The sequence below is a fragment of the Pelobates fuscus genome, chromosome 2, assembly GCF_036172605.1.
Source record: "Pelobates fuscus isolate aPelFus1 chromosome 2, aPelFus1.pri, whole genome shotgun sequence".
Lineage (NCBI taxonomy): Eukaryota > Metazoa > Chordata > Amphibia > Anura > Pelobatidae > Pelobates > Pelobates fuscus.
Genome location: NC_086318.1, coordinates 26,764,016 through 26,781,436, shown reverse-complemented (window position 1 = coordinate 26,781,436; position 17,421 = coordinate 26,764,016). Strand labels below are relative to the sequence as shown.

The 17,421-nt window shown below is 36.0% G+C and overlaps 1 protein-coding gene across 1 annotated transcript; it reads left to right on the top strand.

Moving 5' to 3' along the window:
• Window positions 1–219: 219 nt before the first annotated feature.
• Window positions 220–10,520, top strand: LOC134586111 (astacin-like metalloendopeptidase). The gene is made up of 13 exons (XM_063441621.1): window positions 220–288; window positions 393–414; window positions 653–721; window positions 3,830–3,964; window positions 4,048–4,165; window positions 4,427–4,605; window positions 4,808–4,889; window positions 4,984–5,111; window positions 5,296–5,408; window positions 5,824–6,049; window positions 9,251–9,369; window positions 9,625–9,799; window positions 10,462–10,520. The coding sequence occupies exons 1-13, from the start codon at window positions 220–222 to the stop codon at window positions 10,518–10,520; spliced, it is 1,494 nt and encodes a 497-aa protein (XP_063297691.1).
• Window positions 10,521–17,421: the final 6,901 nt, after the last annotated feature.

Here is a 17,421-nt window from a genome sequence, read left to right as displayed (position 1 = left end):
TACTTAGTTATCCTACTTATTATTGAACATATGCATAATTTCACTATATTAAGGGGTTATTTGTTAAAATATTTTTTTTGTGCAAGTTTTTTAAGATAGGAGTGGCTCCTTTATGTTTGTAGTGGTGACACCCCCTTTACATTTGGTATATATACATCTGTCCATGTGTAATGTTTCAAACACTAAGGAACAAAGAGATAATCCTTTCATACAGTTACCATGGAGCTGACCACGATACTACTGCTAATTGTATCTGGATGGACAATTTGCCTGGCTTTACCTGTGCAGGTATGAATATATAGAGAAATAGAGAGGGTTTGGTTAGTTTAGAAATACCACACTGTTACCTTGTCCAATGTAGGCCACATTAATGTGTATTTCTTTTCCCACAGGTTGACCTTGAAGTAAATAGAGGTAAGTATTACATTAATACCTAGACCTGTAGAGTTAAATATTGATAGGATGCATGTTAGTTCCCGATGTTGAGACCCCTCATGGTTCTTTTTGTGAGGTCAGGCAAAATTGCTATCATTTCCCCCTGTTTATTAAGTGAGAGATTTCAGATCACATTGTAAATTAACAGTGGATTTTGGGGGTTTACGTTTTTTGTGATTTAAACATGACTGTGTAAAATCTTTCCTCGCTTCTCTAGAACCCATCAATGACAGTCTACTTACTGAGATTAAAACGGTGTTCGAACTAATAGAAGAGGCAAACAAAGGTGAGATTTACAGAAATACTCCAAAAGCCAGAAGTTATCTGACTATCTGTTTTAATGTGAAAATTATCCTGCTTATCACGGTAATATGTTAATGACAATTGTATCTCACAATTATTACACCATAATTCCGTGCGATTAGTGGTTTTCATGTGTAGTGGAATTTGTGCGTGATTGATCTCATCTGTTTTAAAAATCACTGAAACATAAGTGCATGCATTTTATTAGTATTTATTTTCTCTCTTACACCTGTTTTATTTTACATGAAATGATTTAAGTTTATTGGAATGTGCATGGTAAATATATTAGTTTATCGTACTATTATAAACATATTATGTATACTTGGAATCTTGAAAAGAAATATAATTTTGGTAATTTGGATATTAAGTAATGCATCAAGTCAACATTTCTCATAAATTCCTTTTGAAAAAACATCATAATTCTTGCATTATCTTTCTGTAGAGTATTTGTAGGAAACTAACATTGCACTACATTTAATATTAATATATCTATTTGTTAGGTGCCAGTGAGTCTCACTAATCTCCAATATAGACTTCGATTTAACATTTTTGGATAAGTTTTTCAAATAATTTAATTTTTTGGGATAAACTATTACAATTGGTTTTTCAAAATATTAAAAAAAATCAACAATATGTGAATTCATTTTTGAATTAACATGAAAATGCAAGAAAATTACAGTTTTTATTCATTTTATCCGAAATCTAATATAAAATCAGAGAAGACTAAAACAACTGAATGAACACATGAGTCACCTAACAAATTTCAGTTCGCCATCATTTGTTCAATCAGTCATTTGTATAAGGCTGAACAAGGGGAGGGGGGGGGGCGGGGGGTTTAAACTACCACATGTGCTCACTTGCGATGCTGTGAGTGGAGGTATGTCTGCATAACAGAGACCTTTCTGTTCCTCCACCCATGGGTATCAGTTGGGGCTTTAAATTAAAGAACAGGGGTGGACAATGATCTGTCTATCCCATTTCCCTTCACAGTGGGTCCCTATTAATGAATGAATAATACAGGGTAGACATAATGTCCCCAGCATGCTGTGGTCATCAAGTCACCTGTGGTCATCAAGTGGAGGCTATATTATATAACACAGGTATAGGGACTTTACTCTCCCTTATGCCACCACAACTGGGCAGCAGGTGGGCGCTAGTTAATAACAGGGGGTAGTTAAATAATAATAATGATGGGGATATTTAATTAATAATGGGGGTAAATAATAACAAGTAGCCCCTACCCCTAGGTGGTGAGTGGGAGCTAATTAATTATTCTGTGCACATCTAATGTTTCACCTATGTATGCAAAGTCAATTAGCCAACAATCCTTCCCTAATCTCCTCTGACCAGTTAAGCCACATGCTAGACAGTCCTTAGCTAATTTCTCAATGTGTGTATCTACATATAAATACATTGCATGTAAGGGCCAACAATAAGTGTGATAAAATATTCATGAAGGATGGAATAATCTAAGTATATCACTGTCTAAATAACTATATGTACATACTTAAAACTGTGTGGATATTCCCTATAGAGACATTAACCACATAAGGGTCACATGGCATCTATGTAGTCATGCAGTGCAGGGTTTTAATGCACCTTGGTGGCGTAGACCATCATGCAGTAAAGGTATCAGCAATGGTTAATTCCCTGAAGGTATCAAGGAACCCCAAGTATGTTTTGATACCTGGGGTCCCCTCATTCAGCTGGGGCCACAGTTAGTTGCCCCGGACTGACAGATGAGCTGTGTGCAGTGCTGAATTTGAGCACTTTACATAGTCTTTTACATCCTTTCAAATACTGCACATAAGCAATCAACTCTCCATCTCATGTTGCAATCACATCATAGTGCTCACAGTATAATGTCCGCGTTAGAAAATCCCTCTTCTGATGTCAGTACTGACATCATCAGAGATAATCCCTCAGAGTTAGAATAAGGTAGTGGGGTTATTTTGTGGAATTATTACTGGGATTAGAGGGTAGAATAAGGACTTGGATTATATATAGGATTATGAGTAGGATTGTGGGTAGAGTTAGGGGTTGAAGAATGATTAGGATTAGAGGTTGGATTATGGGTTGGTTTAGGGGCTATATTAGGTGTAGGAAAAGGGATTAAATTATGGGTTGGATTATGGGTAGGATTAAAGATTGGATTAAGGGTTGGAATAAAGGTTGGATTAAGGTTTGAGTTATGAATTGGATTCAGGGTTGCATTAAGGGTTGGATTAGGGTTATTTTTTAGTGTTGGATTAGGGTCAAGATTAGGATTAGGATGAAGGGCATGATTCGGAGAAAAGGAATACATGTGGAGTTTCATTGTACTTGAGAACAATAGTAGAATGCAAATACTGGTTGTGTGCAGTAGGAAGACATACATTGTCTGTGAATTTTCTCCAAAATAAATACGTGCAGAAAAAAAATAAAATAAAAAAAAAAAACACTTAACTAATTTAACTAAGTTTGTGATAAAATAGTTAAATGAAAAGTGTCAAAATGCTCTTAGTTTCATAGCCTGGGGGATGTTCTTTCTACAAATATATTCACTTGTTTAGGGTTTTGGATTCGGTGACTACTATAAAAGCTGCATCCTCATCAGGTTAAATTTTGCAAAGGTTTAGTATTAAAACTGGAAATCAATGCTTGCAGTATTTGTTTTAACTTCTTAAAAATAATTGAAATCCTAGACATGTTGGGCATTTTAACAACCAGGACTAGTTAGTGAATTTATTTTAAGTTAGATTTCTTTAGCTTCATTTGGTATGTAGAAATTATTAAATGTAAAGCTAAGAAAAATGCATTTTTTCTAATGTGCTTTCCATTTTTTTTTAATTAGTTTATTGTTATTAATTATTTCATTATGGATCAAAAGAACCTTCTATTCACATATGTATATGTGCGCCTAAACGGAAAGCGAAAAATTGTGGTAGAATGCATGCATTGTAAAAGACTCAAAAAGCCCTTGAACTTCTCAAAAAGAAGTGAAGGATTTGTTTGGTTTTCACTATTATCATAACATTTCATCCTAAATTCTTTACTTTATAAAATAAATTTACAAAGCTCATCTCAAAAAATTGTCGCATTATAACTCCAGGTATCAGTAAGCCTCTTGTCCATGGAGACATTGTCATTAATACTGGCCGGAGTGTGAAGAATTGCTATGACTGCTTCTGGCCAGCATCTAAGAATGGAGTGGTTCCTGTCCCTTATGTTATTTCCTCAGCATACTGTAAGTTGTTCCCAACGTTTGCATGTTTGCTAAAAAAAATTTCATGTTTGTAACAAAATGTGACTTTTTTCTTCTCCCCCCAGCTAATATTCAGATATTGATTATTAATGCGGCCTTGAGACAGATTGAACTAATGACCTGTATAAACTTTGTTCAGAGAAAATCAGAATGGGACTATCTCAGTATAGAGTCTGGAAATGGGTGAGTTTAAGCATATGGTAGACTGGTAAGAACGTATTAATAGATATTACAGCCTGGAAACACCAAACAGAGTAAAGTTTGGTTTGGCACATTTGGTATGGGCAGTACAAATTCAATAGCTCAATATGTCATCAATGGCATGGGAGATGAAAGATGATGAAGATATGAAATTTAGCTCACATATTCTTTTTTATTTTATTTGTTACAATGCATATGCATTAATTAACGTTCTTTAATTAATTTCTCTACATAAATCCTTAGGTGCTGGTCAAATGTAGCAAGGCAAGGTGGCAAACAGACCGTCAGCCTTGACAAGTCTGGCTGCCTTGGCTCAGGAGTAATCCAACATGAACTGATGCACTCACTGGGATTTTACCATGAGCATAGCAGGCACGACAGAGATAATCATGTTGAAATCCGGTGGCAGTACATCGATGAAGGTGAGTAATTAAATAAATATATGCAAAACCAAAACTCAGGGCAAATCAAACCATAGAGTGTTCCTAAAACAATGACTAGCGGGGAGAGGTTTGCTGAGAAATCTATTCACCTAGTAAATATCCTGTAAAAAAAAAAGGTCAACACTATCCTTGTAAAATAAATTATAACTGTCATATTGTTAGCAAATTTATTTAATTACAGCTGACAAGTACAACTTTAAGACAGAGGACACCAAGAATCTAGGCCTTCCATATGATTATAATTCAGTCATGCATTACCAAAAGTGAGTAAATTTTTTGAACAAGAACAACTTTTTCTACTATTGTAATGAAATTGTCTTTCCTCTTTGCTAATAAAAGATATTCCTCTCTCTACAGTACCGCTTTCACTAACACCCCTGGTCAAGCTACTATAGTCGCAAAAGGTGACCCTTCTTTTCCACTTGGACAGGCACTAGGGATGAGTCACCTGGATGTGATCAAACTTAACAAACTCTATAACTGCAGTAAGCATCTCCTTGATATTGTTATAACATCAGCATTTACACCTTTGTTCACCTTACTAAATACATTACCTTGGATATCCTTAACTTATAGTTGTATGTCTGAGGAATGTGACATGGATTTTTGACCATTTTCCAGAATTCTGTATCAGAATTGTTTTTAAAAATAATCTTTCTGTTTCCTTAGATGTCTGTCGTGTGAAACTAATTGAGCTGTCGGGGTCTTTCTCAAGTGATGATGTCTCATTTGGACAAGATGAGAGATGCCTGTGGTTAATTCAAACGGAGAGTTTTAAAATGGTTGGTATAAAACTTATGGGATAAAACATAATTTTGTTTTTACAAGTAATATTATTATATATAATTACATTCTGTCTGATCAAAAGTTAGTATCCCTGTTTATTTTAACTATTGCAATATTGTTATAGACTGACATGCATACATAACACATTTATAAAAGAAATAACTGTTTCATATTGTCATGTACCCATGAAAATAAATCCACCTAAAGTAACTACATACTAAATTTGTAATCCTTCAATTATCTGGTTTATGTATTACTGAACTTTACAGATCCATGACAGACTATAATCGTATCAATGAGTCCCTCTTCCAGATCAGAAACTATATTTTATGTTAAGATATTTCCAATATTCTGTACTGACATGTTCTTTGATCTAATCACAACCTTCACAATGTGATCTCCTGTTTTCAGGTTCATTTTCAGCTCAGTGACATTAATATCCCTACTTCGGCTCAATGTTCTGACAGTTATATAAAGGTTTATGATGGAAACACTAAAACGGACAATGTTCTTTTGGACAAGACTTGTGGAAATGGGATAATCCCACCTCTTGTTTCAAGCGGGAATAGCATGCTAATAGAATTTGTGAGCAATCAGGCACCAAATTTTAGCACATTTAGCGGTGTCTATAAGACAGGTAAGATCCACCTTTATGTAACACAAATACAGAAAATCACAAAGGCTTATAAATGTCCTTTGTATTAATTTATAAATGTAATGTTTTTAAATATAAATGGAACCTATTTTAGAAAATGTATGAGAATGTTTTAAATATTACTATATACCTAGTTTCGTAAACATTACAATTAATCTCACAGATAGGGTGGATGATACATTAATATACATTTTGTGAATGAAGGTTTAGTTTTGAATTGCTTACTTTCAAGATGAATTGAAGGTGACCTTCAATTCACCTTAACATCTTGTAACAAATGCCTACAAATGCTCTACAAATGCTTGCAGTTTAGGGAATAAGATCCATGAACTTGTGGCAATAATGGCAACTGATAATGTAGATTTAGTCGCTGTTACTGAGACATGGTATAATGAGAAAAATGTCTGGGACATAGCAATACCAGGGTAATCTTTATATAGAAAAGACAGGAAAGACAAGAAGGAGGGAGGGGTGGCCCTGTATGTGGAGGATAGCATAAAATCTAGCCTAATAAAAGTTAGTGAGGCGAACATAGAGTCCGTTTGGGTTACGTTAGAATTTGGTAATCACACAGTAACTCATATAGGTGTGACATATAGGCCCCCAGGACAAATAGAAGAGTTAGATAATCTACTAGTTGAGGAAATAGCTAAACTGACAATGAAGGGGGAAGTTATCATCATGGGTGACTTTAATCTTCCTGATGTGAATTGAAAAAACAAAATAGCTGCTTGTGCCAGGAGCACACATATTCTAAACTCCCTACTGGGATTGTCTCTAAAACAAATCGTTGAGGAGCCAACTCGTAAAGAGGCCATACTAGATTTAGTGTTAACAAAGGGAGTTTTGGTATCAGATATTACTGTAGGTACAAGTTTAGGATCCACTGATAATCAGTCAGTGTGGTTTAATATAAGAACAGTGACTGAGTCACACCACACAAGAACAAAAGTTTTAGACTTTAGAAAAACAGACTTTTCTAAAATTAGAATATGTGTAAAGGAGTCATTATCAGACTGGAGCAATTTAAATGGGATCCAAGAGCTATGGGATTATTTAAAAGTTGCACTGCTGAAGGCAACAGAAAATTGCATTAGTAAATAACAAAAAGTTAGCATTTAGTAATTATAAAAAAAACACCAGAGTAAGGAAGACAGAATGATCTATAAGATTAGGCAGAAAGAGGCTAAGCAAGTTATAAGAGCTTCCAAATCACACACAGAAGAGAAAATAGCACAGTCAGTAAAAAAAGAGGACAACATTTTTTTAGATACATAAATGAGAAAGGAAAAGTAAAACAAGGATTAGTTAGATTAAAAACAAAGGAAGTAAGGTATGTAGAAGAGGATACAAGTCTAGCTGACTGCCTCAATTAATATTTTTGCTCAGTATTTACAGATGAAAATGAAGGAAAGGGGCTTCAGTTAGGAAAAAGGATAAATTAGTCATTTGTTACATGTGAGTTTACAGAGGAAGAGGTTCTATTTCAAGAGTCAAAAGTAAAGACAAATAAGTCAATGGGACCTGATGGAATACACCCAAAGTTATTAAAAGAGCTTAGTAGTGTACTAGCAAAACCATTAACAGATTTATTTAACCAATCATTGTTAACAGGAGTAGTCCCAGAAGATTGGAAGTTAGCGAATGTTGTGCCCATTCCCAAGAAAGGTAGTAGGAAGGAGTCGGGCAACTATAGGTCAGTAAGCCTTACTTCAGTAGTGGGGAAAGTAATGGAAACCATGTTACAGAATAGGATTGTTGAACATCTAAAAAACACTGGATTTCAAGATCAGAGACAACTTGGTTTACTTCACGGAGATAATGCAAAACTAACCTTATTGATTTTTTTTGATTGGGTAACTAAAATAATAGATCAGTTTGGTGCAGTAGACATTGCTTACTTAGATTTCAGTAAGGCTTTTGACACTGTTGCATATAGAAGGCTTATCAATAAACTGCAATCTTTAAGTTTGGATTCCAATATTGTTGAATGGGTAAGGCAGTGGCTGAGTGACAGGCAACAGAGGGTTGTAGTCAATGGGGTATATTCGAAGCATGGACTTGTCACCAGTGGGGTAGCTCAAGGATTTGTAGATAATACATCTTGGACGTAAAAACCCAAGGGCTGAGTAGAGAATACTTGATGGAGTCCAACCTCAACATCTGAGGAAAGGGATTTAGGGGTGATTATTTCTGATGACTTAAAAGTAGGCAGATAATGTAATAGAGCAGCAGGAAATGCAAGCAGAATGCTTGGTTGTATAGGGAGGTATTGCCGTAGAAAGAGGGAAGTGCTCATGCCATTGTACAGAGCACTGGTGAGACCTCACTTGGAGTATTGTACGCAGTACTGGAGACCGCATCTCCAGAAGGATATTGATTGAGTTCAGAGAAGGGCTACTAAACTGGTTCATGGATTGCAGGATAAAACTAACAAGGAAAGGTTAAAGGAATTTAACATGTATATCTTGGAGGAAAGATGCGACAGGGGGGATATGATAGAAACATTTAAATACATTAAGGGAATCAACACAGTAAAGGAGAAGTCTATATTTAAAAGAAGAAACACTACCACAACAAGTGCACATAGTCTTAAATTAGAGGGGCAAAGGTTTAACAATAATATCAGGAAGTATTACTTTACTGAGAGGGTAGTGGATGCATTGAATAGCCTTCCAGCTGAAGTGGTAGTAGTTAACACTGTAAAGGAGTTTAAGCATGCATGGGATATGCATAAGGCTATCCTAACTATAAGATAAGGTGAGGGACTAATGGAAGTATTTTAAAAATTGGGCAGAATAGATGGGCCGAATGGTTCTTATCTGCCGTCACATTCTATGTTTCTATGTTTCTATATTTCTATGTTTAACAACTACAGGATAAGCTATTATCCTTTACAAAAACATACATATTGCAAATTAAAGGATAATTCAGTTACTAATAAGAAAACATTGAAGTAGAACATGTAATAATTAAAAGACTTTATGTGTTTTGGTCACTACAGCACAATATTAAGTGTATCGCTGTTCTCCATTAATGCAAATATGTATGTTGCATTATTAGTTAATTCTACCTTTTGGGGAAAAATTTTATGCACCTGTGCACAAGGACAGATTTGAAAATCACTTTGTAAAAGCTAAATAGAATATTGTGCTTTATTAATTAACATTTATTTACATACAGTTTCCTATGGAGGAACTTTAACCAGCCCGTTTGGAATAATCTTCTCTCCATCCTATGGCAAGGCATATCCCAACGATATAGATGCTGAATGGTCCATTATAGCTCCACCACAGTCTAAAGTAAGGTCAACCAGGGTACAACACTGTATCAATACAAATTAGGTTGAAGTAAAATGTGTTTTGTAGAAAACATATATATCAGGCAAGTTTTATTTTTTTATTTTATTTTATGTCATATATAGTATCAAAGTAAAACAAATGAAAAAATAAAAAGAAGAACTTATTACATGAAAAATAATTAAGCTAGTGTCTAAAGAACATCAAACACAGTTCTACAAATGTCCTCCTTAACTTAAGATGGGTATTTTCTTCTAGGTGGTTCTGAACTTCATTGATTTTGACCTGCAAGATTGCTCAGGTTGTTCCTGTGACTCTCTGACTATAATTGATGGTGCCGGCCCAACTTCCCCAGTCCTGGGCAAATACTGCAGCACTACTGCACCCGATTCTTTGAAATCTTCTGGAAATGTGATGATATTGAAATTTCACAGTGATAGCCAGACAAGTTCTTATGGTTTCTTTCTCTCATACTCTTTTGGGTAAGGATCAAAAATGAAAAACCAGTCAGTAGCATTCACTACAGCAGCAACATTCTTAGAATGAGCCTTTACATTATTCATTGCAGCTTGTTTATCTCTTGAATGACATTTCTGGATTTGTTTTTCCTTAATTCCTGGTTTTGTCTTGAACAGCTTGATTTTTGATAGTATTTATAGTTGCGCTTATGTGTTTCTCCACTCTCTATAATGATGGCCAAATGAATACTGACTCTTATCAGTGTTTTGCTATCTTTTCCTGGTTAAAGGCACACAAAAAAATCATATACTACACTTTTTTTTAACCCAACTGTCAAAATAAATTTACTAATAAGGTTTCTTTTTTAATCTTCTGCATACGTGGGTTCTAAAAGTAGAAGTTTTTTCTCAATATAATATGCATTCTGCTAAATGTATGCATATGCAGTGTATCTGTGCATGGCAGACTATTTCCATGTTATGTGTATGGATCATTTTCCAGGTCTCAGCAATTTCACTAATCATATCAATTACACTGTTCTTGATGTTCGGACCGTATTGACACATATAGAGTAATACTAGGATGTGCAAAGAGCTGATTGTCATTAAAAATGTCCTTTCTATTTTCTTATGGCAGCTTTAGCCCCCTTCTGTGAAAATGAAGATATTCAGAGACCAGCATTGAAATCTGCATAATAAAAATGGTTGAAAATGCAAGAAAAAAATATTTATCTTTATAGAAATGTTTATAGTATTTATACATGCAATAAGTACACATTATAATTTAATTATAATATTTTTCTTTTTAGTTTTAAAATGAATACAGATATCACAGTAAATAATATAATTTGATGCAGTTTGACAAAGCTATTTTTTTATTTTATTATTGTTGAGTTCACTGTGCAGAGGCATGTGCTTAGAACAGATAAAAATTTATATAATTATGCTTTAAAAAAAAAAAAAAAAAAAAAAGCTGGAAGAACTAAGCCACAGAAGGACACTGGACACTTTTGAGAAAGCCTGGGTTTAGCTGAAACGCATTAAGTGAGGTAGACTATATGTTTTTTATGTTTGGAATCGAGTGTATTTTAAGAGCTTCAATAAAATTGTTATCCCTGACTTACCTTGCATGCTGGAGTTCATAAAGCTTAAAGGTATTGGAAGCTGGCAGGCTATTCCAGGCATCCACTACCCTCTCAGTAAAGTAATACTTCCTGATATTATTTTTAAACCTTTGCCCCTCTAATTTAAGACTATGTCCTCTTGTTGTGATAGTTTTTCTTATTTTAAATATAGTCTCCTCCTTTACTATGTTGATTCCCATTATGTATTTACATGTTTCTATCATATCCCCCGTCTTGTCTTTCCTCCAAGCTATACATTATTATTATTATCGCCATTTATTGAGCCACAAAAGCAAGACCAGTCTGCCCTAAGTGTGAAGCAGCTCAATCCTTATTAATGCTAATGAGAAACAAGTAGGGCAAGACATTTGGCTAATTTAAGATAATTGATTGTGGTCAATGAAAGGTTTGTGTTTTTAGTGTTCTACAATGTGCCATTTTTCTGTCTTTTATGAATTACAATGGAAATGGAGTCACACGCACAAATGGACTCTGCCCAGTGTTATCATATGACCACAAACAATTACACATACACATAGGGCACATGCATAAACACACTCAAACATACTCACAATCCATACACTATCAACTATATTGATCTTACATTTTAAATTCACTTTGAATTCTCACATTAGTGAAATAAAACATAGAAACATAGAACTCCTTCACTGTGAATAGCTCTGATAGACTCACACTGACACTCAGTTACACATATACACACATTGACACATACACACACACTGACATACATATACACACACACACACACACACATACACTGATCAGCCACACTACTAAAACCACCTGCCTAATATCACGTAGGTACCCTGAATAAAGAAATAGTAACTACCTATTTCCAGAGCAAAAAGACTCTGAATGTCGGTGTTAGCTGGAAGGTAACACAAGATGAGGTAATGTATGCTCTTTGATAGAGCACTGCACACCACTTACAGTTGCAAGAAATAGTATGTGAAACCTTTGGAATTATATGGATTTCTGTACAAATTGGTCATAAAATGATATCTGATCATCAACTAAGTCACAACAATAGACAATCACAGTCTGCTTAAACTAATAACACACAAAGAATGAAATGTTGCCATGTTTTTATTGAACACACCGTGTAAACATTTACAGTGCAGGTGGAAAAAGTATGGGAACCCCTAGACTAATGATATCTCCAAGAGCTAATTGGAGTGAGATGTCAGCCAACTGGAGTCCAATCAATGCGATGAGATTGGAGGTGTTGGTTACAGCTGCCCTGCCATATAAAAAACACACACCAGTTCTGGGTTTGCTTTTCACAAGAAGCATTGACTGATGTGAATGATGCCTCGCACAAAAGAGCTTTCAGAAGACCTATGATTAAGAATTGTTGACTTGCATAAATCTGGAAAGGGTTATAAAAGTATCTCTGCTGTTCACCAGTCCATGGTAAGACAACCAATGGTCAGATAACCAATCCAAAGCCAATTGGCTATACCTCTACCTACTCAGATAAATAGATGATATGTACAGTAATAAATAAAGGATATCAATTCCTCCAATTGTCCTAATCTGTGACTTTATGGTGTGATGTCTATATCAGGAGTTGGATACAGGGAGGAGATGGCTGATGTCATAGATTCTACAATATCGTAATATAGAGCTAGTAGAGGATGTTTTGTGATTGCAAATAGTTGCAATCTCTCTTCAATATAGGAAACACCGCTTGAGTGAAGAAACTGAGCCGGATGGCTGTCAGGATACGGATTCTATATTATCACAGTGTTACAATATTGCTGTAGAACGGAGAGAACATAGAGAAGATACTAATTAGACACAGTTAATTTAAACCTCAGTTATATGGGGTTAATATCTTGTTTCAAACTGCAGTCCCTGTCTACTGCTCAAATCAATTATCTGTCTTGAATATATTTTAAAAAAATAATAATAAGTGAAAATCTCTCTGTGAATCAGAAATGATTGAGTAACTATTTATCTCATAGGGTATTCACAGGTAGAATAGAGACAGGAGTAGAAATATAACGGCCTCTCTTTCTTGATTGCTCACCAGACAGTGTATAGGGAAAGAACGTGAAACATAATAGATAAGTGCTAAATAAGTAGAACCATTGATACTTAAGAGAAAGTTCAGAGAAGGGCTAAGAAACTAGTTCATGAATTGCAGGATACAACTTACCAGGAAAGGTTAATAGATCTTAACATGTATAGCTTGGAGGAAAGACGAGACAGGGGGGATATGATAGAAACATTTAAATACATAAAGGGAATAAACACAGTGAAGGAGGAGACTATATTTAAAAGAAGAAAAACTACCACAACAAGAGGACATAGTCTTAAATTAGAGGGGCAAAGGTTTAAAAATAATATCAGGAAGTATTACTTTACTGAGAGGATAGTGGATGCATGGAATAGCCTTCCAGCTGAAGTGGTAGAGGTTAACACAGTAAAGGAGTTTAAGCATGCGTGGGATAGGCATAAAGCTATCCTAACTATAGGATAAGGCCAGGGACTAATGAAAGTATTTTTAAAAAATTGGGAAGACTAGATGGGCCGAATGGTTATCTGCCGTCACATTCTATGTTTCTATAAGTGCTGGTCTGCTACACCAAATGTGAAAGTGCCCTGTGTGAAAGAAGAACCCTTCTTCTTAACATATAATTACAACATACAATGACAAACATGACAATGAGCCTATGTGTCTAGTCGGGGTCAAGCCCAATCAAATCGTACATAACACGATAAGGATTCTTAACAGGTAAGTAAGCTTTAAGCCCTTCTCAAGTCCTCCATAGACTCTTACCATTTTAGCCACTTTTCTATGTCCCTACTGTTTCTTTGCATTGAAGTATTCATCTATTTTAGCCTTTGTTCCATTTTAATTTGAAAAAAAAAAGGACTTTTTAAGAGAGGGAAATTAAATAAGTTGCTTTCCTTCCAATTTCTAGCAATCAACAAAAAGGGTATGTAATTAATAATGCAGTGCTTTTAGTAACAAGGGGCCAAATGATGTGAAGTAGAGTTAATTTTTGTCTTTGTTATAGTTTAAAACCTCCCATCTGTTTCAAACCCTTGAATTCCATGTCCCATAATTTCTTAACTTCTATGTCATTTTTTTTTATTCCAAAAGGTTCCAAGTACCGGTGGTTAAATAATTTAAAAATGGATTTCTACAATGTTTAGACAATATATATACTTCTTTGTGCATCTCACTGCATATATCCATTCTAAAGGTAACTTATGATAATGTAACTCCTTAGTCAACTCCAATTTTTTTAGGTTCATTATATTTTTTCACTTTGTAGTAAATACAATCTCCAGTTTAGGGCTAGCTTCTTATATTCTTTAAACAGGTTCTTAAACAGTTTCTTATTCAAAAAAACTTTTATTCTTAAATAATTTAAGATCTTTTTTTAGATAAATTATAATCTCTTACCAGCAATTCTAAGGGGTTTATCTTTGAACCATGCATTAGATCCTTTAAAGTATTATCACCAACAAATTTCAAATTTTTCAAACTTAAGTCAGCAACATCCATAAAATCGAATACATTATTCTTTTTTTTTTCAATTTGACAATTTTTATTTTGCGGTAATATGGGGTACAGAAAAAAGATAAGGGTGGGAACATTAAAGTATAGTATACATATCATACATCGTAATCAAACATTGTTTCTTCAATATTTATTTCAATTCACATGAGTGTTACTATATTTGTGTGGGGGCTGGGGTGGGGTGGGGTAGGGATGTGGGGCGGTTGCCATCAGTAACTTCACATTATATAAAAGATAAGGTCATTCAAACCATTTTTGATCTATGCCCTTCTGTTTGTACTCTCGTATTGGTCTCCCCAAGAAAATGTACCCTGCCTTTATGAGTTGTGATGAAGCCTCACTTAGACCAGTAGTTCTGCATGTATTGTGTTCTTAGTTTGTGTGTGCTCCCAATATTCTTTCCATATCAAGTTAGCTTTTACCATAGTCTGGTTCATTCCTTTTTGTTGTGCAAACATCGTTTCGTATTGCCAGTTAGTGTTAATTTGATTGAGAAGAGCGTGGTGGGTTGGTGGTGTAGGTGATTTCCATAGCCTGGCTATCACTGTTGCTGCTGATATTAGTATGTGGTAGGTTACTGCCCATTGGGCCCGAGATAAGTCCTCTGGAGGAATAAATAAGAGGTACTTCTCGACAGTGGGCTCTGTTTCTGTGTTTGTGGATTGATGAATGAGTTGTGTAACCTTGCGCCAAAAGGGCAGCAGTTTATTACATGTCCACCATGTGTGTAGCATCGTTCCCACCTTGTCTTTGCACCTCCAGCATTTATTATCGGAGGTTTGAGGCCATATTTTGTGTATTCCATCAGGCACCAGGTACCATCGATACAATATTTTTCTTTGGAGTTCTAAGTGGCCAGTGCATGATGTGATACCTCGGTGCGATGAGTAAGCTTTCTCCCATCTATCCTCATTAATTGTGTGGTTTAGTTCTTTGTGCCAAGCCTGTTTATATGTAAGTTTTATTTTAGGTTGTGAGTGCATCAGGGCTTTATAGCACATTGAGATCACTTTTTTGGGTGGTAGTGCGTTTGTGCATATTTTCTCAAAGCTAGAGAGTGTCTGGAGTTGCGTATGGGCATGTGGTTGAGGATTGGTACCTGCCAGATAAGATTTAAGCTGTAAGTATGGAAATAGCATTCGGTTTGGGAGGTTGTATGTGTTTTGTAATACCGGAAACTGCATGAGCTCTCCCTTGTCATACAGCTGTGCAATATACTTAATATTATGCTCTAGCCACTTTTTGTGATCTAGTGTGGGTATTGTCTTTGACATTACTTCCATTGGGGTCGCTAAAGGAAGTGGGTGATAGGCTGTTACCCTTTTATACACTGAGTCCCAGATTTCGAGTAGCAGTTGGGATGTGGGGAGCAAGTGGTGCGTCAGGGGTCTACACTGTCTTGGAGTCCATAGATATGAATATATTGTGGAGTTATGAGCCCAATGAGATTCAATTTGGAGCCATTGCGGCTGGTCGGGTCGTGGTGATAGTTGCGAGATTGTGTGAAGTATTGCTGCATTATAATACTTTTGTATGTCAGGGAATCCCAGACCTCCTTCGATTGTGTCCCTCTGTAAAATCTTTGTGGCTATTCTCAGTTTTTTGTTTTGCCATACGAATCTGAGGAGTAAATTTTGGGTCGTGCGAAAAAAACTATTAGGCAGTGGTATTTGTAGAGTCCTATAGAGATATTGGAGTTTCGGTAACAGTGTCATTTTAACCGCCGCTATGCGGCCCACCCATGAGATGTATTTGCCTTCCCAAGTTTTTAGAGTATCTTTAAAGTTCGAAAGGATGTTTAAATAGTTGAGTTTATATAAATCCATCGGGTTTTCTGCTATTTTCAGGCCTAGGAAGGTTAGGAAGTCTGTGCGCCAGTCCAGTGTAAATTTCTCTTTTAGTATCTCCATTTGCTGTGTTCGAATATTAATCCCCATAGCCTGCGTTTTGGTCAAGTTGAGTTTATAATAAGAGTATTTCCCATATTGTTCTATATGTTTCATGAGGTTAGGGAGTGAGATGTATGGCTCTGTCAATGTCAGAAAGATATCGTCCGCAAATAGGCTTAATTTGTATTCATTGGTTCCTAACCGGACCCCTTTTATGGATATTTCTTCTCTAATTTTGGCTGCTAGCGGCTCTAGAGCCAAAACATATAATAGAGGCGACAGCGGGCACCCCTGTCTCGTTCCATTGGTGATCTGAATGGTATCTGAACAAAATCCGGCTGTTACCACTTTGGCTGTTGGGTGGTTATATAAGGCTTTGATCACTTTGATAAATTGTTGCGGGAATGCGAATTTGTTTAATACCTCCTGCAGGAAGGACCAACTTAGGCGATCGAAGGCCTTCTCAGCATCAAGGGACACCAGGAGGCCTCCGATCCCCCTTCTTCTCATGCTGTGCACCAGGTCCAATACCTTGCGTGTGTTATCTGATCCCTGCCTCCCAGCTACGAAGCCCACCTGATCTGTGTGTATCAGGTGGGGCAATATGTTACTTAACCTTTGTGCATGCACTTTGGCGTACAATTTAGCATCGGTGTTGAGGAGCGAAATTGGTCTGAAGTTAGGGCAGTGTGTTGGAGGTTTGCCCGGTTTAGGGAGGGTGATAATATGTGCCATGAGTAGTTCCTCCGGGAGCATACCTGTTTGTGTGGCCCGATTAAACAGCTGTGTGAGGTAAGGTGATAGGATATGTTGGAATTTTTGATAGTATATGTTAGAGAAGCCGTCCGGGCCTGGTGCCTTGTTTTTCGGTAGCGCTCTAATTGCGGCTGTGACTTCTTGTGATGTTATGGGAGCTGTTAGTTCTCCTATCTGTATGGGTGTTAGAGTGGGTAACGGAGTGGTTCCTAGGTATGAGCGTATGTCTTCCTCCCTTTGTTTTAAGTGGGCTTCGTTCTCTAAGTTATAGA